We start from the raw sequence: 25,938 nt of genomic DNA on the forward strand, positions 1-25,938 counted from the left end.
AAAAAGACATGAGACCTTACCTTATATTTCCATTTGGCTTCTGTTTTGCTTTTGTTTTGCTCTCGAACTTCAAACTTCTCCACCTCATTCTGCTTAGTAGGTGTTTCCTTATTGGGAACACTTAAAACATTCTTTGTGGCCTGGTGAAAAAATTAGCATGTACTCTTAATGAGGATCAAGCACTGGTATGTCACACAAACACATTTTTATCTAGAATAAGACATGGCATATTTATGAAAACTTCTTTTCTGATTCCTCCCTCTTTGAAATGAAATATCACTGTTCAAAGAGTTCAGAAGATTACTTGCATTTCTCCTTCACATATTAACATACAAGATTAGTGTAAAAACATGTTCATCTCCTGTCTCTTGCTCCGTGAACATGTTTTGCAACTGCTTATAAGCTACTATGAAAGTTGGAAGCACTTAGGAAAAACCTTATGGATTCTTCTCAACAACAAAGTGTATAATACATTTTCCTGTGAGCGCATCAATGAAATTCTCACTCTTGCTGAAGTTGCAGCAAAACTCATCTATAGGGTATCAAATGAAATTTGTTAAACATGAGCAAAAGTGATCACAAATCATTGTTTTATCTTCATTCACTCGCTTGGCACAAAATCTCATGAAAACAAAATGTTTTAGAAATGAGTCTAGCTTGTCTCTGATAACCGATTATGGAAATCCACTATAGAAATGGACAAAAAAAAAGAACAAAAAAAGCCAAACAAACAAAAAACAAAAAATCCAAACCCTTAAAATGTCATTTAATTTTTGCCTCCTCTTAGCTTAGTGAGGGATCTGACAGTAGTTTGTCAGATTCAACTTGAATAGATGTTTCTTTCTTCAAATCAAATGAGTTACCATGCAAACAGGCCAACCAGATCGAACAGTCAGGTAAAAAAGAAAAAGAATGGTGATAAGATGGCAAAGAGAAAACTCTCATTTACTTCAGCAAAGACACTGGTGCTTGATTCTTTTTTTTCATAAGAGCTAGGGACTTTAACCCCACCATGGCAATAACGGGGCAGGGTTAAAATCCAACCCACCTTTCCCTTCTTTGGCGTCTCGATCTTTGTCAAAGCCTCCTTTGTGTGTGCCTCCAGCAAGTCGAGGTTCGGGATGGCTGGCGGTGGGCTCTCTTTTGCCTTCTTTCCTTTCTTTTTTCCTTCTCCCTTAACTTTTGGTGTTTTGGGAGGTTTGGGAGGCTTGGGAGGCTTGGGAGGCTTAGGGGGTTTGGATGGCTTCAGTTGTTTGGGGGTTTTCACAGTTTTCGGAGTCTTTTTTTTAGGGAGCTTTTCTGCAGGTGGGGACGGTGGTGTCACTTGGACAGGTGATGGTGCCTCCTCCTTCTCCACAGGGCAGATCTCCTCGGTGTTCGTGTTGGCACTCGTGTCTGCTTTGCTGGCTTTCGAAGCGTTCTGTACCACAAAACAGGAGGGCGTTCAGACCCACTTGTGCTGTGTTAGATATTCCCTCTCACTCTCCCTTCCTTGGGGAAACAACTACCAGTAATCTCCCCTTCAGAACCGGAGTATCTACATTCATGAGCACCCGGTGTCACAGTGATGCTCTTCTCACCGCTGGTTTCCCCCTGGCAGCTGCCCATGCATGACTTTGACCTGGAGAAACTCCAGTGCCACTGTATGGAAGTTAACTCTCTCCAGATTGCATCAGGTAGGACACTTAAATGGACGGGCAGTACAAACAAATGTGTAACATGAATGGGCTTTTGTTTAAAATGCTAATCAGCTCGAGCACAAACCAATTTAACTCAGATGGGATAAACGTTGCAGAATCGTGTTTCATGCCCTCAGGTAAAATAAGCAGTAAAATAGCCGCCCAATTAAAATTAATACTGTCTGACTAATTATAAAGAAATTATTTTCTGCTCCAGTTGCCATTGTGACGATCAAAAAATGTACATACTACATCAAAGAGGATAAGATAGATTTCAATGCTGAGGTCTTTGGATATAGTTAAGCAGTGGAATGCAACACAGAATCTTCTCAAAACACAAAGGAGCTAGCTATTGTCCCCCTGCACTGTCACACACCCCCACTAGGCGGAATGTGACACCACTGGACAACAGCTCCATGCAACCTCTGTGTTTTTGTGAGTTTATTTTAAAAATAATCTTCACGTTTAATATAATAACTCTGCCTAGAAACCAGCCAAGAGCAAGGCCTCCTACTGGGACAACGCACAGAGTGACTGACTGTCCCTAGCTCAGAGAATGTCACAGGTAAGACCAATGAACATAAGGGCACACCATATATCGAGCATGATTAGAGGACAGTAACAACATTCTTTGAGTTCTACTGTGTTTTTGGGTAGAAAGCAGATAAAGAGAAAGGAAAAAAAAAAAAGAACGAAGAGGACAGCATGGCCAGTCCAGCTAGAAGAACACAGAGGAGAAGACATAGGGCAGGCATGCACAGCATGAAGTCATGGAGAAAGCAAACAGGCGTCCAAAACATGCGGCCAGTTAGCCACAGACAAGAGTCCCGAGCAGTAACCCTACTGCTTAAACCTCTTATGAATTCTTTTAATGAGCAGAATGGGGAAAAAAAATTCATTTCAAGTCCTCGGTTTTACAGTCTACGTTATTGAAAAACACACAACACTGCTAATATGATAAAAAGAGCACAAACCTCACTTAATCTTATTTCTTTGGCAAGGTCCTTGATAAGCTGTGCTGGTTTGAAGTTTTCAGGTAGTTCATCTTCATGCTCTGCTAAAGCCTAAATCAGAATAAAGCCAGACTGATGTTTCTGTGCATGTTTTTTTGCAATAATATAATAAAACTCATTAAGTGACACTTTAATATTTTTTTCCTAAATACTGAAATCAATACTGACTACATGTATAATACGGAAAAAACACTTGTATATACTTTATTTCCCCTTCTGGGTGTTACTGCTGTTCCCTCAGGACAGCTATTGACGAAGTCAGCAGTCTTTTTCACATATTATTGCATGTTCACAACTGTAACATCAGTTTGCTTACCCTCTTATACGAGATTCTGAGAGAGACTCCTTTTCTACACCTACAAGGAGAGACTGTCTCAGAATGACGACTTCATTGCACTCAACAGGCACACACCTTGCCAGCAAAGCAGCTTGGGAGCTAGTTTCATTCGTGTGCTATGTTACAATATTCTAAGTTCAGCTTTGCCTGGTTGCCAACACAGCCTGACTTCCTTTTGCTCACTGCTTCACATCTGTGAGGCAAGTGGAAAAACAAACAGGGTGAGATGAAGAAGAGAGCTTCCACACCGGCCAGCCCTGCTACAGGAAACCAGGAGCAATTCAGAAGTGGGGCTCAAGCACTCTCTTATTGCAGTACAGACAGCAAAGTCCCTGGCTACGCTTAAATATGGGACAGTCACGTAAGTGACCTAAGCTGTATTTGCTGCACTGTGTACTCAGCTGCTCACTCCTTCTGAAAGTGTCTGAAAATCCTAAAGCTGCTAGTTCCCCTGCCCGTGTGTTATGATTGAGTGGGCTGCCTCCTGCAGTTAATTCCCCAGAACTCTAGGAGCAACATACACAAGAACGACGCTGCTGAAATGACCGCAGAGGGAGATTTGGGCTGAAAATCTCTTTAAGCCATCTCTCTAGGCAATATGTATTTCCTGGCTTAATTGATGTGTTGATTTGCAGGAACTGAGCACCTTGTGCACACCAAAATGCAGGTGTTGTTCTAGGCCTTGCTCGCATACACTGCCTTTACTTAAATGATTTGGCACATGAAAATGATGAAAATGCTCAGAGCTATGAAGAACATTCATTCAGTATCTTGTTGATCATAAGCAAAATTGACATTTTTTAGACCCCGGTGTCCTTTTTTTTTTTTTACTTGCTGACTCATCACATAGCACCAAGGAATTCCTGCTATTACACTCCTTCTCTGCTCTCCTGATCCCTCTTTGGGCTTCCAAAACTAGCTGCTTTGCTATGGCAACATGGTTTGTTTTATCATTTGCTCCCTGTTCCAGTGACTGACAAACCCAAGGAACACAATATTAAAACAGAGTCTTCTCCTACCTGTTTTTTAGTCCATGACCTGAAAGCACCATTGAGGATTTTCGCTCCTTGGAGTAAATGAGCAGGAGGTTGTTGCCCAGCTTTGTGCAAACCTAAGTGGAAAAAACAGTGCCATTCAAACAATGAGAACTGAAGCCTTTTTGCATAAATTCTCTTATTCTAAAAAGTTTAACTCTGAAAGATAACTTTTTAAACTTGGCCACCACAAGCAAATCCCTATTAGGACTTGATGGTAAATAAAGAGCGTATTTATTGTGCCATAAATTCAACCCTGACTTCCTACAGTGTGTTCCTGTAAGTTATGTTTACACTGGCACTCCTTTCGGTTCATTTCTTAGCTGCATACTCAAACTAGCTCCCATGCTCATACATCCTAGGCTGTGGGAATACAAAGCTAACAAGACAAGTTCTTTCATTCTCCTGAAACAGCAAGTACCAATACGTGGAAACAAAGCCATACCAGACAAAGCATCTCACTTCTTCATGAATACAGACTTGCCTAAGCTTTTCTGCACAGTGCCTTTTTTGTTTACAGTCAGTCACAAAAGTGACTATTGCTCCCTTCTAGGCAATACTCAGAGGGACCCTCACGTTGCTTATTAATTAGACACATTTTACTTTCTATGAAATACCCAGTGAGTGTCTGTAGACACAATCATAAGAAATAGAGTCAAAGAGCAAAGCAAAATTGAATTGGTAAAGAACATACATGGATGTCTGGATCAATTCTGAAGGAATTTGATTTAGATGATCTTGAATTTCACAGAAAACTTTGCTTTAATTCTCAATGTTCCTGTCAGTGTTTCTGTCAGGCCATGCATACTTCTGACTTGCCCACGTATTTCCACCAGAATCAGCAGAATTATGGGAGAAGAAGTGCTATTCAGCATGCCTTGAGCTGACATAGCACAAAACTCTTTATGTTGTCAGGGAATGAATGCTCAACTTACACCAGCACAGGTGGTTGGTTACAATATTATTTGCCTCTGAAAGAACTTAAATCTGTTTTATAAAGAAGGTGAAATCTTCACTTCAGCATAGGTAGGAGAGACAGGTAAGGTCCTTCTTAGAGCAAGGTGCCAGGCTGATTCAGATGACAGTCAGACCAGACCTGCACATTCAGCTGGTATGTGAGAATCAGCCATCTGATATGAACAAGATTAACTTTGGTCATCTGTGGCATACCAGTAGAAATTATGAGTAGCTATTTTCAGGTCCCCAAATCTAAGCAATTAAAGCAGGCCAAGAAATGCAGTTTTACCTTTGAACGTTTCTAGTAGATGCTTTCCCATATACCAACATGCAGTCTCATAGTTTGGAAACTGGGTTAGACTGACAATTTTCAACCGTCTTTCTACTTCATATGCCCTGCAATACAAAGCAAACTGATCTTAAAGGCATAGCAGCTCACAAGTATGTTGGACAGTGACAAACACTGCTCATATGTGCCCAGAGTTCATTCTGCAGTGCGCTTGGAAGGATATTTTCTTTGTGCCACTACCAAGCATTCTGGCATCAGACCAAAAGTAAAATACAAAAATAACTGATAAGAAGCTGTGTGATTTACATGTAAGATAGTTTTATTTCATTATTTGTCCAGCATCAGTAAAGACTGCTCTTATTGTTTTAGCCTGGGCAAAGAGCCCAGCTGAGCAGGTGAGTGCTTATCCAGCAGGCAAACAGCATGCTGCAAGGGAAAAATCCCAGCAGTTTAACAGTTCTTCCTTCACGTTGGCCACGTCAGACCAACCACTTCCTATGTCTTTCCATGCAATAGGAGAAAAACGGCTTGGAATAACCACTTTGGGAGAAAATGGAGATTATAGAAAATTGTGACATTTTAAAGATGGATTACCTCATCTGCATTTCAACACTTAGACTATGTAGAAAATGTCCAGCAAAGGCCAGGCAGTCCACAGGTGTAAGAGTTGCATAAATCCAACCTAGGTGAGAAAGAAAAGAAACCGAAGAATTAAAACGGGTACACTGTAAAGAAGAATTAATTCCCCAGACAATTGCCATAATTTACTTAGCACCTTACTTCCCAGACACCAACACAGCTCTTCAGTCCAAATCAGCACTGGAACCCCATGTGGTCAGAACAAAGTTGCATTTGGGCCCTTTATTTTGCACTACAAATGCCTGGTGCAGAAGGTGCTAAGTACCTCTGACTAACCTTCAACTGTGGCAAGACCAGACAGACAGAGAAAGGGGATATTGGTCCAAGTGCCCTTTCTTATTACTGTCAAAAGCAGTCGCAGCACCTAGTATTAGAGGTTATTTTCACATCATCATAAAAATCTGTGGCACTGTCTGACATTGAGCTTGCTGTAGTGCTTACTCCGTCCTTGGTCCAAGCTGAGGCTTCTGGGCAGCACAGGTAACAGCCTATCAAGCAGCCTATACAAATCCGTGTCACTCAGGTCTTCAGCCTCACATGAAACCATAAACACACACTCACGCCACACAGCCTCCTATAGTTCTTTGGTGTCAAAGAGAATCAGTGGCAGAAAATGTGGGGGTCACAGTCAGCAAGCAATTCAACATGAGCTCTCCCTTAGATACAAAAACCATCAATGTCATACTTGGATATATAGAGAGGACTTTGCAAAGTGCTTGAGCCCAGCTAGACCAAGAGTGGAACACTGTATGCAACAGTTGCACTTTTAAAATAAAAATACAAATATTCTGTTGCTCAAATATTGAAAGAGTAAAACTTCTGACTTTCATCTCTTTTCTAAATGTGTGAAATTAGACTTCATACTTTGTCAGAGAAAGGTGGTCAAATCACATTCCTGCAGCACTCTGGCCATGCTGCTTCAGCAGCTGTAAAACAAAGAGGAAACCCCACCTGTAACCACCTGCTCACCTGAAGGAATGAAGAGTGTCTGTCCTTGTTTAACCGTGCACTTGTAACATTTATCTACCTGGTCTGCAAAAAACATTTCACTGTGGTTTGCTGCTGATTGCCAGCGTTCATAGAGAGAAATATTTGCAGAGGCTGGTTTGATGAGATAAAATATTTTTTCTCCCTGAATTAGAAAATACAACATTAGCAACAAGCAGCCAAATCAAGCAATGCTGCACTGATACATGCACAAGCAGACACAAATATGGCATCATCTATTTTTACACCACTTAAGTAAAACTTACAAGTCAGTTTTGTACAGAGGGCTGGAATAATTAAATCACTAGCTGAGCACATTTGCTCAGATTTGTGGGACAGATGGCACAAAGAGTTTGTAGTGTCAGATTCCATTACCCTGCAAAGCAGGATGGGGCTTCTTCCAGGCCTTAGGAGAAGTGCATGCAGAAGGTATCAAGCAAACATTTAGTGAGAAATTTACAGACAATTTAGTGAGAAAACACAAACAACTTTCACATGCCAAATTGCTCTCTCTGTCTGTAGACTGGCACTACTGAGTGCACTCACTAACAGCACTGAAGGCTGTACGTATTTCTTATGAATATAACCGGACCATGGGGAAAAAATATTAGATCGAGAGAACTTTAGGTTGGCTTTCACATATAAAGTATAGTGTGATTCTACCTTCAGCACATGGTACCAGGCAGAAGCTCCTCCCGAATCTATGTGGAAGTCTGTGTAGCTGTCCTTCACGCAGATCAGGCAGTACTTGGTCACTTTTGGCTTGGCCAGAAGAGCATCATCAGGCCAATAGTTTTCCACCCAGGACAACTTCTTCACTATATCTGGAGGCTCTACAAAACTTGACATCCTTCACAGGAAGAATTAAAATGATCACACACCTCTTAAATCAAAGACTGCAACAATCCTGATAACATTAACAACATTAACATTAATATTTAAGACTTGTGAACTAAATAAATCTCGATCAGATGATGAAAAATCACAGTTATGTTTTTAGTAAGACTGGTTAAATTACATGAAAAGCTCTGAAGAAAGAAAAAATCTAATTTGGGTTGATAAGGTGTTTAAAATACAATATATGAGATGTGTAAAATAAATGTAATTTATACAAATGTCTACAATTATTTACATTAAGCATACGTATTTATTTCCATAAATACATCACATAAATTATATCATTATTAACCAAAGCTAAAATGATGTAGTGCCATAATAAACAAGTATTAAAGTCATTCATCCCCAAATGGGCTAAATTTAATATTTAAATAGTCCAAAATTCGGCTTAATATCTACAGGGGGTGGAAGCTCCCTGCTGGACACTCAAATATATAAATTCCATGGAAGTATCTGCACTTCTAAAATTAAATTTAAATGCTCCCACGTGTCATTTATGCTCACTGTCAAATACGGATGACAATAGCTCCATTTAGAATGGCAAGGAAAGATGGAGCAGTGCATTCAATTAAAATGTCACTGTCTATGTTAAGAAATAAAATATTTGCTGGTTAATGTCTAAATTAGCAGCATATGAGTGACAGCCCCAGCAGCCCTGCAGAACAAAGACCTCCCGTTATTCTCTGATAATGGCAGAAAGCTAAAAAATCTCTACTGAAAATACCAGTAATCTTTGAAGCCTATAATTACTACAGATGCTCGCTGCTGAAATGGGTGTGCACTGCTAAAACACTAACTACAGGGCTGGAGGTAATGGCTTAAAATAAATTAGCTGGTAATTATTCATCGGCCACCTTCTTTAAGGCCACCTTAAATTTCATGTCTCCTTGCCAAAATGGAATGCTCCCCAAAACAACCACTCTTTATATTTTTGTTGGTGCTCATTATTTTATCTGTAGAGTCTGTACAGAAATATATCTTTTCCTTCACAAATTCTAGATATCTAGGGCTACAGGAATTGCAAAAGCAACATCGTAGATGCACTCTCGAGTGTTTATGGAGTGAAGCCGCAGCTCAGCTGATGAATACAGATATATAAAGCACAAAGCAATAACTTAAACTCTTAGGCATTTCCATCAGCTAATTATCTTATATGTAAAGCATGTCATTTAAAACAGGAGAACAGCAGATTTCCTATCACTGAGGATTGATGACGTGCACATAGGCAGTGCCATGACACCCCACTGCACCACTAAAGCACCCCAGCCTCATACTCAGACTCATCTGCTCCGGTATGTGACATGGATCACATGGGAAAGTTGGTGATACATAAGCCTGAACCACCATGCCAAGCACAGGCCCGTTTACTCCATCTCTGATCCCTCTCTCCATCATGCTACGGCACTTTCATTTCTGCGCTTTGCCTGAAGTGGCCACAGATGGACAAAGCAGTGGGAAGCCATCAGCACAGGAAGGTTACCTGGTGTCTGAGAACTCCAGGTTGGTCACATTGAGCACCCTCTTCCTGTTGGTACTGTAGTAGTAATCCACAAACTCCTTGAGCTTCATCTTGCAGTCCTTCTGTTTGGTGACATCCGTGACATCAACGCTTCTCTCTGGTCCTAAAAATTAATTTAATGATAAAGAGAGACTGACTGGTGGTCCCACTGTGTCTGCTTGGGGGTGAGTTCACATTTCCAGAATACTACGAACATCTCATTTTTTCTATTTTCCAACCTTCTTAGCCTCTGTAAGTTTTTTGCTTTGCTTTTAAAACAAAATCGGATATGTATCAAAGGGTGTGTTTGCATTCATGCCCTACGACATAATTATTTCTGTAAATTTTTCTCTTTAAAGGATTAATGATATTTTCAGTCTACTCCTTTCTTTACATACATTTTTTGCTTGGTGAAAATTAAATGCAAACACTTGGACGTGCACAGAGCAAGCCTTACTCACCGTGCTGTAACATTTTTGTGATTGAATGTATTACTGCACAGGATATTGAGTAAAAAGTTCCTTCATGCTCCAGTATAGATTTTACTTAGGAATTTTTGAAACATATTTCAAGAGTACCATGAAAAAAATTGACTTTTTGTTATTTTACTTAAACTTATTGAAATTCCACCCCCTCTGTGCTTGAGTACAGAGAATGAGCTGCTAGTACACGTATACTTCCTTGACAAACCTTGTTGGATACCAATCTGCAGCATTAACACTAGCAGTAGCAGCTGACTGCATCAGTGGAATTCTGCACAGGGCACATCATAGGGAACATGGAGAAAGTCACAGCTTTATGAAGAGTGCCCATTTCTAAGCATGCTCTTCTACCCTTTCTGCAAGAGAACAACTCTCTATATCTTGTTCCCTTCCATTTTAATTGATCATATTTTTGTTTTCTCAGTGCATCATTCCTAACTTTTATCACATTAGAGAGAAAAAATAACACAACTTTTTTTTTTCCCTAAAACATCATAATAGTATAACATAAATAAATAAACAACATACATAGTATAACATAAAAGTAATAACATACTCAGCAATCTCATTGGTGCTGTTTTGTCCTCTGCTACTTCATTTAGTTTGTTTCTAGAAGACATTCTGGGTCCAATGTAATAAACTAAAAAACAGTGCCTGTGAAACCTCATTCAGACCAACCAATCCCATGGAGGTTATACCTCCATATACAGAGTGTATTTGTTTTGTTCACTTTAAAATCTGGTGCCAGCTTCAGATTAAATAGCCTCTGTTCTTCCCTTCAGCTCTTCACTAATGGTGCTGTTGGGAGGATGGATGATTTCAGCTAGAGGTTGAGAGAGTGCCAGCAGATGCATGAGGAGCACCCAGGTCAAGCAAGAAAATCTGCTCATGTAGCAGACAGGCAAGGAAAATATGTTTCCTGGAGAAACAATGGGACAGATATAACAAAAAAAGCAGGAGTCCTGAATTTTCCTTCATTCTCAGAACCTCATTGCATACAATCATTGCAAAAGGAGCAGGGGGAGTCAAGAACAGCAATGGCCTGGTAAGTAGCACTCAGTATAAGGAGGTAAGGGAGCCCTGAAGCACAGACAGATATATAAGAGCTGGAGTTGTGGCTCCAAAAGGACCACAGTTTGCCAGAAGGCCGGAAGGAACACAGATCTGAGAAAGTGACACAGAAGAGTAAAGGAATGAGAGAGAACAAGAGATGAGATCACACATGCTAAAGAAGGATATGGAGACAAGATGAGAGATTTCAGAACAGTTTCAGGGCTGCTGGCCACGGTATGTCTTCCAAGGTTGAGTGATGTGATGACTTGCAGGAAGATGCAGGACAACACCCTGCCCAAGTTAGGGACAGAAGGATGCCAGCATGAATGCAAATGACCAGCAGCAATGAAAAAAAGCTCTCAGTGAAGTGACAGAAGTGCTGAAATGGACTGCCTCTGCAGAATGGGTGTCTCAGTCTAGTAATTCCTTCAGTACAAAGTGAGATGGCAGCAATCAATTAAGGGCTGGCCCAAGGAAACAATTTCTTGATACTACAATGACTGTTCTCTTCATATGGTGCTATGGAGTGCAGTGCAGTATGGCACAGACTTATTCTTAAGTACACAAGTTGGGACAAGAAACACAAGTGAATTAATCACTAATTACAAGTTACCATTACATAATGAATCTTAAAATCTGCATAGCTCAAGGTGTGATGTCAGTATTTCACAATAGCATAACCTTCTTCCTAATTTGGTCATAAAACACACATACACTCCCCTGTCCCCAGACTTCCCCTTCATTGCTCTCTGTGAAACCAGAAAGGCAAATATTTCTGAGCTAGGAGGTAGCAGCAGCCAACCTGCCAGCAATGTCAGCATGCTGCCCTGCCAGCCCCCACCTCTCACAGTCGCTGCTCACTGTGACCATGCAGGCGGCAGGACAAAAACTACCCTGGGATTATTCTAACACACACAAAAAGACAAACTTCTGCTCTGCCACACCCAGGGGATGGAGGAATACATGCAGAATGTGCAACACGCTCCTTCTGCCTCCCCAAGGCTTCCTCTGTATTACATGTTGTGTGTGTGTGTGTGTGTGTGTGTGTGTGTGTGTATGCAAAGCCTTCAAATAAATACAGACCAAAATATGTTGTCATTTAACCTGTAGCTGGCTGCCACTCTGCCTGCAGCAATGTTCCCAAGCTGCTTTCATTTTATCGAGGGAATCAACCTGATCCAAACACAAGGGATGGTCCCAAGGTCCCTCCCCCTCCCATTCCCAAGTACTCCTTGGCTTCATATCACGACATGGCACTAACTCAAGGAGCTGCCCTGGCAGGGCTGCTTGGCCCCAGAGCCAATACAGTGCAGTTCCAAGCAGGGTGCTTTTTTCCTCAATACCAGGCCCAATTTTAAGGAAGCACTGAGCTCTAATACTACATTTCCACTGCCCCAGATACACACCAACGTAGTTTTCAACATCGCTGACGTAGAACGTAGGTGCAGGCACAGACAATCCCAGGCCATCCTTCTTGGGAACCAGGATGGGCTCTGTGAAGCCATTTTCTTCCAAATACTCTGTTGTTAGCTGGCTGCCTGGCACTTTCACTACTATATCTTCAGCACTAGAAAAGCAAACATAGATTTAGTGTTAAGGAGCTTCCACGCAGAGCTTGGCATCTTCTGCATTGTGCTACTGGAAGGAAGAATTATGGGTAGGCAAAAATAAACTGACATCATCAGTGAGCAGCCACTTCTTCCCAACTCCCATTTTGTTCAGTTGGGTGCCTCTGTTTGTTTTGAAACATCCAGAATATGCTTGGACCTCTATTATTTTATTCAAATGCTAAAAAATGTGTTTTTTAAAAAGAAACCTACTTCTTAACTTCTTTACAAATGCCAGCTACGCTACAATTTTCCTATATCACTCTGTGTCGCTCTACTGAAGAGTAAGAAGTATGTGAATGTATGTCTTCTCTTAACATTAGATTTCCCAAACAAATAAGGGCTACATTTAGTCAAACTCTATGAAACACATTCTCTAAATAGAAACTTGAAGGTGTGCAGAATGTACAATGCCAGCAACTAGAGACAAACAACTTGCTGGTCATGAAGCATACAATTTCATATTTATGAATATATGTACACACATTTTATTTCTTTTTTAGAGAAAACAACTCTTTCAAGAACTCTCAAAAAAAACAAAATTCCTACTGGAATAAACGTTCCATATGCAAAGCACCTCTGAGAATCAGTCAAAATACAGTCTTTGAGAGAGGCAACACTAGAAACAATAAACCCTGAGGTCTTGGGCTCAGCAGAGCCAATAGCCAGTAGTCTTCCAGGTGGCATTGGGCTACCAGGTGCTCTAAGCTGTCACTGAGACCTGCTCTGAGCAGATGATAAACAATGCTTTAGCAGCATCCAGTACTCTTCTTGAATAGATTTAAGTGACTACACATGATGGAAAGTGATGCAGTTCACAACCTGGATCTCTTTGAACCGTGTCGATGGTCACACCTATCTGCAAAACCTCAGTTACATGCAAAGTAGGTTTGTAAGACAAAAGCCATAAGGCAGTGTGTTACAAAGCACATAAAGCACAGAAAAATCGTCTGCAATCCGCTTGCTGAACTCCAATGCACCAACTACTGGAAACTTCTGAAATAACATCTCATGGTGAGAGACCATTTTCCTAACTACAGGAATCTGTCTTGTTACCAGTGATCAATGCCAAAGAAATTAGTGTTAAATATTTCAATTTGAAGAGGGCAATATTTAAAACGTTGCACAATCTCAAATAAATTGCCTGGGAAAGACTTTGCAAATCGTTTTTAAGTAGTCAAATAAATGGTTCAGGAAATATTCCGCAAATCATTTTCTAGCAGCTGAGAGCTTCAAAGCGACGATTCAAAGGGCAGGTTTATCAAACGATCCCTCATTCAATTTAAAAGTCCAATTCCTACATCTTTTCAAGAGCAAAACATTTTGAATTCAAAGTGAGAAATGACGAGGCTCTGAATGAAGAGGAGCCCCAGGTGTGCTCCAGTAAAGATGTGGCAGGTCTCTCTTCGCACCACCTCAGGTAGCCAAGCCAAGGCTGGGCTCTGGGAAGACATTGCTGCAGCTGTGTGCCAGCAGGCTGGGTCAGGGGAAATAAGGAAACATTGCCGTTTGACCCCCAAAAGCATTACCTCGGGGAACCCTTAAGGCTAATACGTGACTGCCCTCTTCTGCATCAGCTCTGAACTACAGCTGACATTCTCGGTTCCCAAAAAGGAAGGTAAGGCAGGTATGTCCTGAGGCTTGGCATGGATCTTAGCACTCCATATTTATGCAAGCACGAAGAACTGAGGCTGGAAATGTTAAAGAGCTAGAAGTGAACTTTATGAGAACCTCACAGGAAGGCAGCATCTGGTAAATGAGGTCCTTGTCGTGTGCTCTTACAGCTCAACAATTCTCTGCTGCCCACAGAGTGCACATTAGGCTCATGGAGTGCTTCCTGCTTCAGAGAACCAGCATACCTCTTGACAAAGTAGATACTAATTAACTGCAGCTAAGCTTCTCTTCAAATTCCAGGTAATCTTGTGCGTTGATAATGAAGAGGAGGAATGCATTTGGGAAACAAAGAGCACAGACTAGAACTGTGTGCAATGACAGAGCAAAGCGTAAGACTGGCTGAATCAAATTTATCTTCTGGAAAGCTCCCGAGCACGTTCATGGAGCCCAGTTATCTCCTGGGTATAAACTGGCATCTGACAGGCTGGCAGAGGTACATCTAGCATGCCTGGCATCAGTGAGACACCAAATAAGCACAGGAAAGGGGTGTCACATGCAAGCTGAAGAAATACGCGGTGAGAGAAGCAGCAGCAGCAACTCATAGGGCACTGTGTGTTATCCAGATAGGGTTCTTCCTCTGCTCTCCTGCTGAATGCACCCCGTGCACTGCAGTCTTTCAATTAATTCTCAGTCTGTATAAATGCTGATGTACCATTAAACCTCTGTAGCTTACAGTGCCCATACGTATCTCACATACTTGTTCAAGTCTAATTTGCATCCGTATGTGGCACAGAAATGTCTAGCAATGATGGTGCCAAAATGTAGAGCTACACCTACACTGCAATACCTGAACAATTAACGTAGTTATTATTATTACTACTCCACTTCTATTTTGGCATTAAAAAATTCAGGAGCTGAATGACGTGAACCCAACTTTTTTCTTGTTTGTTTTCCTCAGGGTTCTTTTTGATCTGAGCTCCACCAACGGACAGACCGGTTACAGCTGGGTCTTGCCTTCCGTGAATCAGCTGGGTTTTGTGGTGAACATCTGCAGATTTCACTCATTTTCTTAGAAGAGAAAATTTCTCAACGAGGCCATTTTGCTCATGCCACAAGTGCCACTGCCAGTGGCCTGCATCTCACAGGGACTCTGAACTACAGACTCTTCTTGCTCTCTATTTTGGCAGGAGAGATTTTCTTATCTGGCAGCACGGATTTTCTTATATGCACATGTAAATGGCAAACAAAAAACCAAAACAAAGCAAAAACAGAAGACTTCTTTCACTATTTGGGAACAACACAACATACTGAGTCAAATTCCCGTTTCTTTAAATTAGAGGAGAAATCCCATACAACTTTGTATAGCTTTCACTGAGGTGCTGAAAGCATTAACTGAGAACACATCTCCCTGGAGTGACTGGGGAAGTGAAGACATCCACTAAAAAACAGAATTCCTATCTTCTCTGGAAGGAGTTTGCCATTGTGATCCTTGCCTTCTTAGGGTACATTGCTGGTTTGGATTTTGTGCACAAACCCAAGGTTTTGGTTACAGAAGCCACCAGCACCTACAGTTTCCCAGCCATTTCTAGGCTAAGTTACTGAAATCATTCTGCCTAGACCCTGACCCCTCTTTTTTTCATGAAATCAGCTTTGCAACCTTTCCAATCGCTCCGAATTAAAAATGAAACAAAACCTAAGACAAAAATAAAACAGGCCTGAAAAAAATAGCCGAACAGATAAAATTACTGAGTTCTGCATCAAGTGTCCTACATCTGTAAGCACTGCAATGCTCTGCTGGGGTATTTCAGCCTTCCCTTTAACCAGCCTGGTGACTGTTATCTGAAAAGAAATGTGAAATTAAATCCTCTCTAAAACAAAGAAGTTGTGTGTTTACCAGGCACATTTTACCAGCCTCCACAGATACTTCTAAAATACTCAGTCATTAATAATTGAGAATTTACTTGGCTAAAGCCTATATTCAAGAACAAGAGGAAAATCATCACTCTTACAAATGGCTGTGGAACAGCCTGATAAAGTGTGGAACACACCACCTAACAATTAGCACTATTCATTACCCTAAATAAGGGAGTCTTTATCACTGTAGCAACTGAGGATGTCATTGTTCTTCTTTTCAAGAAAGAGAGAGACTTCAGCAAAACCATTAGTATTTTCGAGAACTCGAGAATTCTATGCAACAAATTTCTTAGTCTCTTATTCAACCCTATGTTGTAGGGGCCAAACACGTTCTTGTCTCCACAAGTATTAGCATCTACTGAAATCTGCAGGAGCTGGACTCAACCAACAGTAGATTTTAATACTGCTGCAGAAATGAAAAAGGAGGGAGCCTGGGACATCCATAATAGAACAATTCACTCAAACATCATCTCCCTGTACCACCTTTTCTTTTAGGGAGAATCATGGCCAGCTTCATATGAAATGGGCTGTATCTGCTTTTCCACTAGAATGCTGCTTACTTACAAACAACTTACCTTGGAAAAGTACGACTTCGAAGCTCCTTTATAAAGATTTGGCTTCCATTCTGTACAGGCTTGACCTCTGTACTCTGCCCAGTATCGTGTTTATGCCAATTTCTTTTCTTTTTCACTGAAAAAGAGTGATTTGGACAGTACTAAATGCTAAGTAGAAGAAAATGAGGACATTTGAAGGAATGGCACATCACAGCATTTCTTAGGTGAGCAGAAAAGAGGGAGCCCACACTACAGTGCAGTGCCAATTTTAATTCTGCTCTCAATTCACCATTAAACAGTTATACTGTAGCCTGAAGATCCATTACATACTGAACTGTGCTCGTTCTGTAACATAAGGGCAACCAGACGGATAATTGCTGAACTGCACAGCTACCACAGGCTTCATGCAAACACAGGCTCTGGACATTTTGTACTTGTCATACACACCAAAAGCCCTGGGAAAGTCGTTTTTCTGCTCTGTTTCTATGTCGTATAGGTTGTTATGAACAGGTTTCCTATAAATTACCTGTATCTAAAGGTCTGTCCAGCAGTGGTAGATTTGACATCACTTTGGTTGGGCTTTGAAATATGCCCTGCACAAACATTCACATAAAAGGGAAAAGAAAAAAAAAAAAAAAAAAAAGAAAAAAAAGATGCAAGGGCACCACAAATGCAATTTTTAGAACTTTTTCCTAGGTTTTGAAAGTCCAGGAAGGCTTGGGCTTTGAAATGAGGCCATCAGATAGAAGGCCCCTTAACTATGCTCCCAGCTGGTGATATACAGGCAAGTATCTCATGGAAAAAGGGTCAGCTGAAATAAGCACAAATAAGCAAGTCAGATGTCTACGTAGCTCTGCCTTGCCTTTAACAGCCAGATAACACAGAGCAAGTAAAACTGGTCCAGTTTTACCTTGGTCAGCACTCTCTCTCTCAGCTGTTCCTACTACCACAGTCTGTTTGAGCAGGCTCATTTTTGTAGTAAATGGTTTTGTTTCAAACATATATCATTTCAAGCCACTTGGAAGAAATTTCACCTCACAACTTACTTTTATTTTTTACCTGTGTTTTATATCACGAAACTCAATCTCTAACCCCCAAGTTGCCAAAGTAGCAATGTGTGGATGGCACTCTCCCTGCGCTTTGCACATGCACACATTTCCATGTACTTTTTCATTAAGAAAGGAATCTGGAGGCCGCAGCTATAAGAAAAGGTCTGGAAAAAGCTAACTTTGTTTTCCTGACCACAACCCTGGGATAACTCAAGCAAAGACATCCTCTGAGGAATCCACCCCGGGTTTTGCACAGAGCATGCTGGTTTTATTAGTTCCATGCAGCTCTCCAGCCTAGCTGGATATATTCATTAAAGCTGCAAGTTCTTTATCTTAATGACTCTCAGGCTTAGTGCATTAATTCAATGCTCCTGGTAACAAAGGAAGCAAGCCCTACATGAATGCCAAACCTTTCTCCTCTTCTGTCCCTTTCCGTGTCGGCCCCCTCCCCTCACCCTGATCTATCCAGCACTGGGACTCTTAGCACAAGTCCCAGTGAAACAGGTGCTGCTTGTCACATGGAAAATTAGCAGCATGTTCTTTTATTATGTCTCAGATAGCACGGAACACTGAGAAATAACAGCAGCAAATCAGCGCGCTGTTGAGAAATACACTGCAACTCCCCCCGGAGCACCAGGGAGCCTTTCCTCTGGTGCTGCTGGGATCCACCTCCAGCACAGCGCCAGCAGCCAGCACCCAAAGCCCTGGATTGCAGCGAGCCGCTGACTGGAGGCCATCCCACGGCATCAAACATCGGCACTTGGCCCGTTTTCAGCCCTTCTCTTTACGTTTCATCTGTACCATGAAGACCTCAGTAAGGATTAAAGGCCATTAACATGTGCTACAAATACGAGCTCCGGCCCGAAAGGGCGCTTTTATTATTTTTTAAATGATTACAGATTTATTTTTCTGCAGAACTTTCTGATCTAAATTTGACCTTTGGAAAGCATGATCCTCTTCTCCTACAGAAAATGCCTCGGAGGAAAGAGAGAATGCATTTCTATGGCCTCAAAATGTGTAATTCCAGGCTTCAAAGGTACATTTTTTCAATTGTATTTGTGAAGAAGGGATACCTCGAAGCACCCTCATGGTTCTCTATTGATATACACCGAAGGCTTTAACTACTTGACGACACTCAGCCCAGCGTTGCTCCGCTCACGTGCATTAACTTCACTGATTCCAAATCATGTATCCTGATTGTCACTGCTGCAAATCAGACAGCAGTCGAGCCAAACATCTCAGACCCTGCCACGAAATAAGTCAAGCCTTAACAAAGCACTTATATCTTATTTAATTGATGTCAGAACCATTTCTGTGAACACGTATAATTTTTCTCAAAGAAAAGACCCTACAGATTTCATTAAACTGAAACGGCTTAAAATGTCATATGACAGGAAGCAATTTTCTGAAATAGTAGCCACTAAGCCACATTGGCAAAGTGGAAAAATGTAAGAGGAGGAAAACGATTTTTAAATTTGACATCTGGAAAACATATATTGAGGAATGCATGTTCCAGAAATACACATATATTTTTAAATCCAGACAAGTTGCATAACAGACAATTGGTGTCTGTGTTTCCCTCCGCTAATCTTGCAGTAATTAAATCCTACCAGTGAACTACCGGCTCTGGCACAACACTTATTTATTACAAAACTGATACTGCCAGATAACTAGTTTAAACATATATTGTAACAGCTAATAAACAAATGAAACTGATCATCCCACAGAAGTCCCAGCAGAGCCCAAGCGCTGCAGAGCAGGATGTACTGCACTAGAAATGCCTGCCAGAATGAAAGCATTAAGTCAAGCTGTTCCTGCTGTCATGTAATTGGTCTTTCGACTTTTCTAGCCTATTGCACTCCACAAGAGGTGGCTACAGGATAATAGCGTATTTTTCTCAGCAGAATCCATGATTCCATTAGTTAATGGTGGAAACTGCTATGCAGCTTGAGGATCCTGTGATCTTACACCAAAACAGAAGGTAAGGCAATCAATAACTAATGCTTAAATGTTCCCAAAATCCTTACACACTGCTACTTTGATGGTTGGTCCTGTACATCATCTAACTTTGCTTAGTGCCTTTGCAGGGAGAAAACAAACTTGTATTGATGTACTGGAGAACGCCATCACGTTCTGCACTTCCACCACACTGACAGGCTGTAACTAGCAGCAGTGTTCTAGAACCACCTTCTCCATGCTGTACAATGTGATCGAGGGTCACACTGCCAAGTCAGATTCTATCTGGAGTAAAAGGAATTAAATAGCCAAAAGCCTTCTTAGACCATCAGAGGACTGCGGTTGGTTTAATTCTCCTCATCTTGACTGGTGTATTAAACTTGTAATCTTTTTATTGGAACTGCCATTTCTTGAATTCTAAGATTATGTCTTAAAAAGGATTTATGTTTAATTCCTGATTACTGACTTTGGCTACTTCTGTCTGATTTTCACCCCCCTCACACTGAAAAGTAGCTGCCTCTCATTCTCAATTCAAAGCAAAATGGAAGAGAATCAAAGCATTGGACATCTCAATGCCAAAACCCTCAGAGGCTAGAAGGCCTGCCCAACAAGACCCTCACATCGTTTGCAGTTCTACCAGTTGTACCTTCCAGTACAACCCATTTGTCAGATGTCAGATTTGGCAGATTATTCTCTCTAAGATAACTTGCGGTTGTTTGACAGTTTTTCTGTGGTTGTTTTTTGTGGTTGTTGTTTTTTGTTTTTTGTCAGGAATCACCCAATGAAACACTACAAAGGCAGATTCACTCAATCAAAACAGACATACTGACTTTGTGAAGTCCATCATCATGACTTGCCTCCTGAGGGCTTTTAGCCCAATCTGCGTGTGCCCTGCTTGTACCACAGTTGTAGCAAAACATCTGGGAAACAGAGCAGCTGCAGGTTGCTCAGGTTTCCAGTTTGGAAGAGCCGAAGTGGAAAAATGATTCAACTTTTTGCCCACAAAACACTTCAGAATTTTTCTCTTTTATTTCTGGAACATTTTAAACCTGAACTTTCAAGACAGGGCAGAAAAAAACTGGTCATTTTTAGTATTACTGAGTTTGAGCAGAGCAGAAAGCAGCTTTCAGCCATCCCTTATTTCTCACTAAAAAGGAACATTACGGTTCTGTGCTCCTGGGAGATGAGCACAGCGCTCTTCCTCTGTGTGTGGCTGTAACGCTGCAAAGTTGTAGGGAAATGTGCAACGCTGTTGCTTATTTACAATAAATGGCTTTCAAGTAAAGCATTTAATCTTTTACAGCAATTGGTTTCTTTTTTTTCCCCCATTGTGTAATAGAAAGAATTTGTAAATTAATCTGACCAAAAGCAAACACATCCCACAGTTCTTTCCCAGACAAAACTCCCACTGAGATCAACTGTCACTTTTATTCAGGAGAACTTTTGCCTGTGAATTAACAGCCAGAATTGGCACCCTTGGTGCATCCTACAATTTTGACTGCTGCTGAAATTGCTGCACTTTTATACCCAGGCCAAGCAGAACACATTGATTCTTACTCTTCTCATCAAAAGACAAAGAACACCATGCAGTTTTAAAAAATCACGGTGTTAGAGCTAGCTGCCTCTGTAGGATTTTTCTAGTCCACAGCAGTAGGTGCCTCACAGTGCTCACGGAAGGAACTGTTCTTTTCTTGCACAGTCTGGGACTGAAGCAGAACAGTGAGGTGCTCACATTAGCTCACATGCACTGCCCAAGACCCATTGGGACTGGGAACAGAACTCACATCTCCAGAATCCAATCCTGTTTCCTCCCCCCAGTATCTTTTTTACATCATGTTTTGAATCGTAATTCTTATGACACAAACTATTTAAATGACTCTTTATATAACAAAAAAAAAAACAACCAACCAACCCAACCCCCTCCTTTTCTTTAAGCATACAAAATCTATTATCTATCTAAGGAAGTATACTTACGAGTGGACTTCCCATGAGTTTTCTCACAATTTGGACAATGATAGATGTCAATATCTGGCGCCTCCTCTTCTTCAACACCCACGCAGCTGGAATATTTAAAGACAAATATGACATCAGCTTGAGTCCATTTCCAAGCAAGCAAGTAATTGGTAATGAAATAAACTCCTCCACCCTATCAGCTGTGTGCTTACTATGCTGACCACGCATGGCAATACCAAAGCCAGGCTCAGGTACTGCTGTGCTGGTACAGTCAGAGCAGACATTCTGCAGTCCACGCTTGAGATGCAGTGCTGAAAAGTACCAATCCAAAGGGCACTATTGGGCACGTATGGACTGCTGCTGGCTACTGGGGCACTCCTGCCAAGGTACACCCTATGCAAGGCTTCTGTAGGTTCCATCTCATTACAGTATATGAAGATAAAGAGTAGACACACAGATCACAGCTCTGCTGGCTGCCAAGAGGATGGGCTGTATCATGGCAGCTGCTGGAACACCCACTGAGATTATTTTGGATGGCACAATGTACGTAAGAATGCAGCACAGCCTATGGGCACACAATGTGGGTGCAAGCCAGTGGCAGGGCACAGCACTAGGGAAAAACAAAACTGAACTGCAAAGAAATGAAGTACCCAAGATAAGATGTTGTGCAGTCAAAGCACTGAGCAGTCAGCCAAAAAATCAAACTCTGGAATGGCACTGTTCCTCAGGAGGAGGAAAAGCAAACAGGATTCTGCTCCTGCTTGTTCTGCCTGAAGCTGCTCAGACTGAAAGACACATTTTTTAATGTATGAAAACTCCTTCCGCTTCCTTGCAGCAAGCTGGGTGCTGTGGGATGCAGCCCTTGTACCACAGCTCCATCTGAGCTTGGCCAGGCAAGGGACCCCAGTCCTTGTAGAAACCAGGCAGAGCACCCCACGACCACAGCCACCTTCTCTGCCTGAAATACTTCTCAGTGCTCCTCAGTCATCAAAACACTCCAAAATTTCTCTTCTGCCAGGGAAAGCGTTCAAGCATGTACCATGGAAATTTCAGCTCCGTATACACAGGAGCGTTCAGCCCTCCTGCACACTGCTGGCGATGAGCACAGGAAAAGCAGAATTCATGGGCAACCAGTAACAGGTTTTGTAGGTAACAAAATACACCGTGACCCTCTGCCTTTAACAAAGGTGGGTTTGTAACCACTTTGGATTGGAGTCACATAGTGATGCATAACTGTAAAGATCAGGATTACAAGCCACAAATCTTGCTTTTGAAAAACAGCATCCACAAAAACCCCACCAAGCTGGAAAAAGACAAAGAGGGTGAGATATGGAAATAAATCTTTTCTGTAACCATTGTAAATATTTTGTCAAAGCAAGATTCTGCCTTTGCAGACATTCATCCTGTTGCAGCCACCACTGCAAGTATGGGACCCAGCCCTTCCCAAACTGAAGAGCAAAGGTGGGAGCAACCAAACCTGGAGAAATTCTTGTTTCTGTGAGTGCAACCTGCAAACAGAGCAACAGCACTGCTGGTAAACATTAAACTACTTTTGAATCACGTAAAAGCAATCACAAATTTGGCTCATGTTTTTTGTAATAAACAGTTACTTGAAAATACACAAAATCATCAGGTCTCCTTGGGCAGACAGCATGGAAAACTGAAGAGTAAGTTTGCAGACAGGAAAAAATCATCACAACAACACAGCCCTTGGAGTCAAGTACATACAGGCAGTGAAATTCCAGATTAAGCACTAGGAAATTCAAACAAACCCTGGCAGATTAGAACAGGCGTAACAGAATGTAGGGGATTCCTCTACCCATAAAGCTGCATCAGCTGCTTATGTCACTGGATTCAGCTTGTCAAGCTTAGTAAAGGTATGGATTAGGCTCTGTACAAGGGCTTGAAAAGTCTATATTTAGCTTTAACTAAGCAGATGAGACCCTCGGGCACTGCATGGATCACTACAAAGGAGGTATGAAAAGCTCTGCAATGGGCAAAGGCTCCAGTGTGGTGGGAGCTATTGTTCTGAGAGCAAGTACAAATATTCAGCTAGAACAAAATGAAAGAGTAAAAATAACTGTCCTCAGACTCGAGTGGTCCTCTAAAGGATGCAGTCAACTTTTCCAGCTACAACACAGCTTTTGAACAACCTTCGGCCATTTACAGCTGCTCACAGCCAGAAACTGCTAACTTTACTGAACCTGAAGCTCAAGCACAAACATCCCAAGCAATCCAGGCTATCGAAATGCCTCATATGATCTTTAGGTATGAACCAATTTCAGTTTGTGCCCCTCGTCTCAAGGAATAGTGCTTGCTGTGCCAGTTGCTTCCACCAGCAGAACTGCCATGTGAATATAGGCACAAAAATAGAATTCCCATAGTTAAAGACAGTCCCTAAAGAACACTCCTGTTAGCAGAGCGAGAGACTTCGCTGGGCTGCTGTCAGTCCCACAGCAGTGACCTGTCCTCAAGCTTGAGAGCACATTTGCACCTTGAAGGCAAAGCATGAGGAGCATGTCATCCCCAGGCAGAAGCCAGCAGGGTCCTGGAGAAGTGTCCTCTGTAACTCACATGCGCATTTGTTCTTCAAGAAGACCAATAGAAAATATAATAAAATCAAAACATTTCTGTAGGTGAAAAAAGCCATTTCATGAACCTCGGCAGAATGGCACTGTCCATTCCCTCAAGCCCTGCCTCCACCCACAAACTTTAGCACAAAAGGTGCATTGTATTTTACAACTATTTTTTCATGAGAATGCTCCACTTCGGTCCCTCCAATTTTTTTTCTTTTTTTTTCCCCAGTTCTATTTGCCTGAGAGAAATACAAACATAAAAAAAGACTGGAGTCAAACATTTGACCCCCTACAGTGATCAAACGGGCTCAGAGTCAGACAATGCAGGATCCCACGCAGCGTGCTGGGGATCAGCCTCCAGCAACAGCCCCTGCTGCACTGATTCGCAAATTAATCTGTCAATACAAACCCTGGATGCGCTACCATCAGCGGCAAGGAACTGGAAAAGCTCTCAATAGCACTTCTGTGCAGTTATTCAGATCTGCCAGTGAGGTAAAAGTGGGCATAAGAGGTTCAGAAAGGGAACTGCAAATGTGGCGTTGAGGCAGAGCTCACAAAAGCACAGTCTGAGCTGGAAATAGACGTAGGGACCGGGACAGCATGGCGGGTGGGCATGGCTGCCATCCTGTATGCAGTCTGTGGAGCTAGAGGGGAGAAGACAACAGCTCCTGCAATGGGAGGAGGCAGGGAGCAGGGAGCGTGCAGCAGGAGGTAGGGCTGGAGGCCTTGGGAACGACAGTGGGAGCAGAGTTCGAGTCATTTGTATCAACAGGCCAAGAATCAGTTTCAAAAAGCCTGTAAACACCCCAAAACTGTTCTGACATCCTAGTAAGATCCCGTTCTGCTGCAAGAGCTGACAAACCACGTAGTGCTGCATTTATCCAGCTCAGCATTGTGTCCAGGTCTGAGACCTTCACCTCAGGAAAGATGTGGATCTTCTGGAGAGGGTCCAGAGAAGGGCCATGAAGATGCTCAGAGGGCTGGAGCACCTCTCCTGGGAAGACAGGCTGAAGGAGCTGGGCTTGTTCAGACTGGAGAAGAGAAGGCAGCTTTCCAATATTTAAAGAGAGATTACAAACAGGAGGGAAATCAACTTTCCAGATGGGTAGATGGTGATAGGACAAGGGGAAAGGGCTTTAAACCGAAGGAGAGGAGATTTAGATTAGATGTCAGGTGGAAGTTATTCACAGAGAGGGCGGTGGTGTGCTGAACAGGCTGCCCAGAGAGCTGTGGGTGCCCTGTCCCTTGAGGTGTTCAAGGCCAGGTTGGATGTGGCCCTGGGCAGCCTGGTCTGGTATTTCATCTAGTGACTGGCAACTCTATCCATGGAGGGGTTGGAACCTGATCTTTAAGGCCCCTTCCAACCCAAGCCATTCTGTGATCCTCTCTCCAGTGGAGCATTTTACAGACCACTCTGACAACTCACAGAGTGAGCGCTATCTCTTGCCACCATACCGCAATTTGGAAGCTTTGCCAGACCAAACACATTCTTCCATCAGGTTCCCGAAGCAGATTTGAAGGAGAAAACTTCTAATTGGTGAAGGTTAATGAAGGAAAACCTTCCCCAGATGTCCTTCAAAGAGTCTCATCACCCAGGACACTGGCACTAACACACATGCCCAATAAGAAGCACGATGCAGGGAGCAGCTCCCTCCTACTGCTCCCCCAGCAGAGGACCTCCATGGCTCTGCTTAAGTGCAGTAAGGATGGAACAAGAGGTTAATTATTGCGTATCCAAGAGTATCTTGTTGGGATGATATAAAGCAACTTAGTAGTTGACTTTAAAATGTTATTAAAATTATTTCATTCAGGTTGAAGCAGTGTAAAATTCATCTGATAATCAGATAAAA

At 42.1% G+C, this 25,938-nt stretch overlaps 1 protein-coding gene across 1 annotated transcript in view; it reads right to left on the reverse strand.

Annotated features, from left to right (window-relative positions):
• PHF2 (PHD finger protein 2) overlaps positions 1 to 25,541 on the reverse strand; it is a 42,510-nt gene extending 16,969 nt beyond the window's left edge. The window contains exons 1-13 of the mRNA XM_031555507.1: positions 25,515 to 25,541; positions 21,534 to 21,705; positions 16,576 to 16,690; positions 12,272 to 12,432; positions 9,313 to 9,454; positions 7,599 to 7,785; positions 6,918 to 7,080; positions 5,904 to 5,991; positions 5,310 to 5,416; positions 4,049 to 4,140; positions 2,654 to 2,743; positions 1,049 to 1,420; positions 21 to 140 (exon numbers count right to left, since the gene is read on the reverse strand). Coding sequence (XP_031411367.1) covers positions 21 to 140; positions 1,049 to 1,420; positions 2,654 to 2,743; positions 4,049 to 4,140; positions 5,310 to 5,416; positions 5,904 to 5,991; positions 6,918 to 7,080; positions 7,599 to 7,785; positions 9,313 to 9,454; positions 12,272 to 12,432; positions 16,576 to 16,690; positions 21,534 to 21,705; positions 25,515 to 25,541 — 1,836 coding nt within the window. The remainder of the gene's footprint in view (positions 1 to 20; positions 141 to 1,048; positions 1,421 to 2,653; positions 2,744 to 4,048; positions 4,141 to 5,309; positions 5,417 to 5,903; positions 5,992 to 6,917; positions 7,081 to 7,598; positions 7,786 to 9,312; positions 9,455 to 12,271; positions 12,433 to 16,575; positions 16,691 to 21,533; positions 21,706 to 25,514) is intronic.
• Positions 25,542 to 25,938: the final 397 nt, after the last annotated feature.

Source organism: Meleagris gallopavo, chromosome 14 (genome assembly GCF_000146605.3).
Source record: "Meleagris gallopavo isolate NT-WF06-2002-E0010 breed Aviagen turkey brand Nicholas breeding stock chromosome 14, Turkey_5.1, whole genome shotgun sequence".
NCBI lineage: Eukaryota > Metazoa > Chordata > Aves > Galliformes > Phasianidae > Meleagris > Meleagris gallopavo.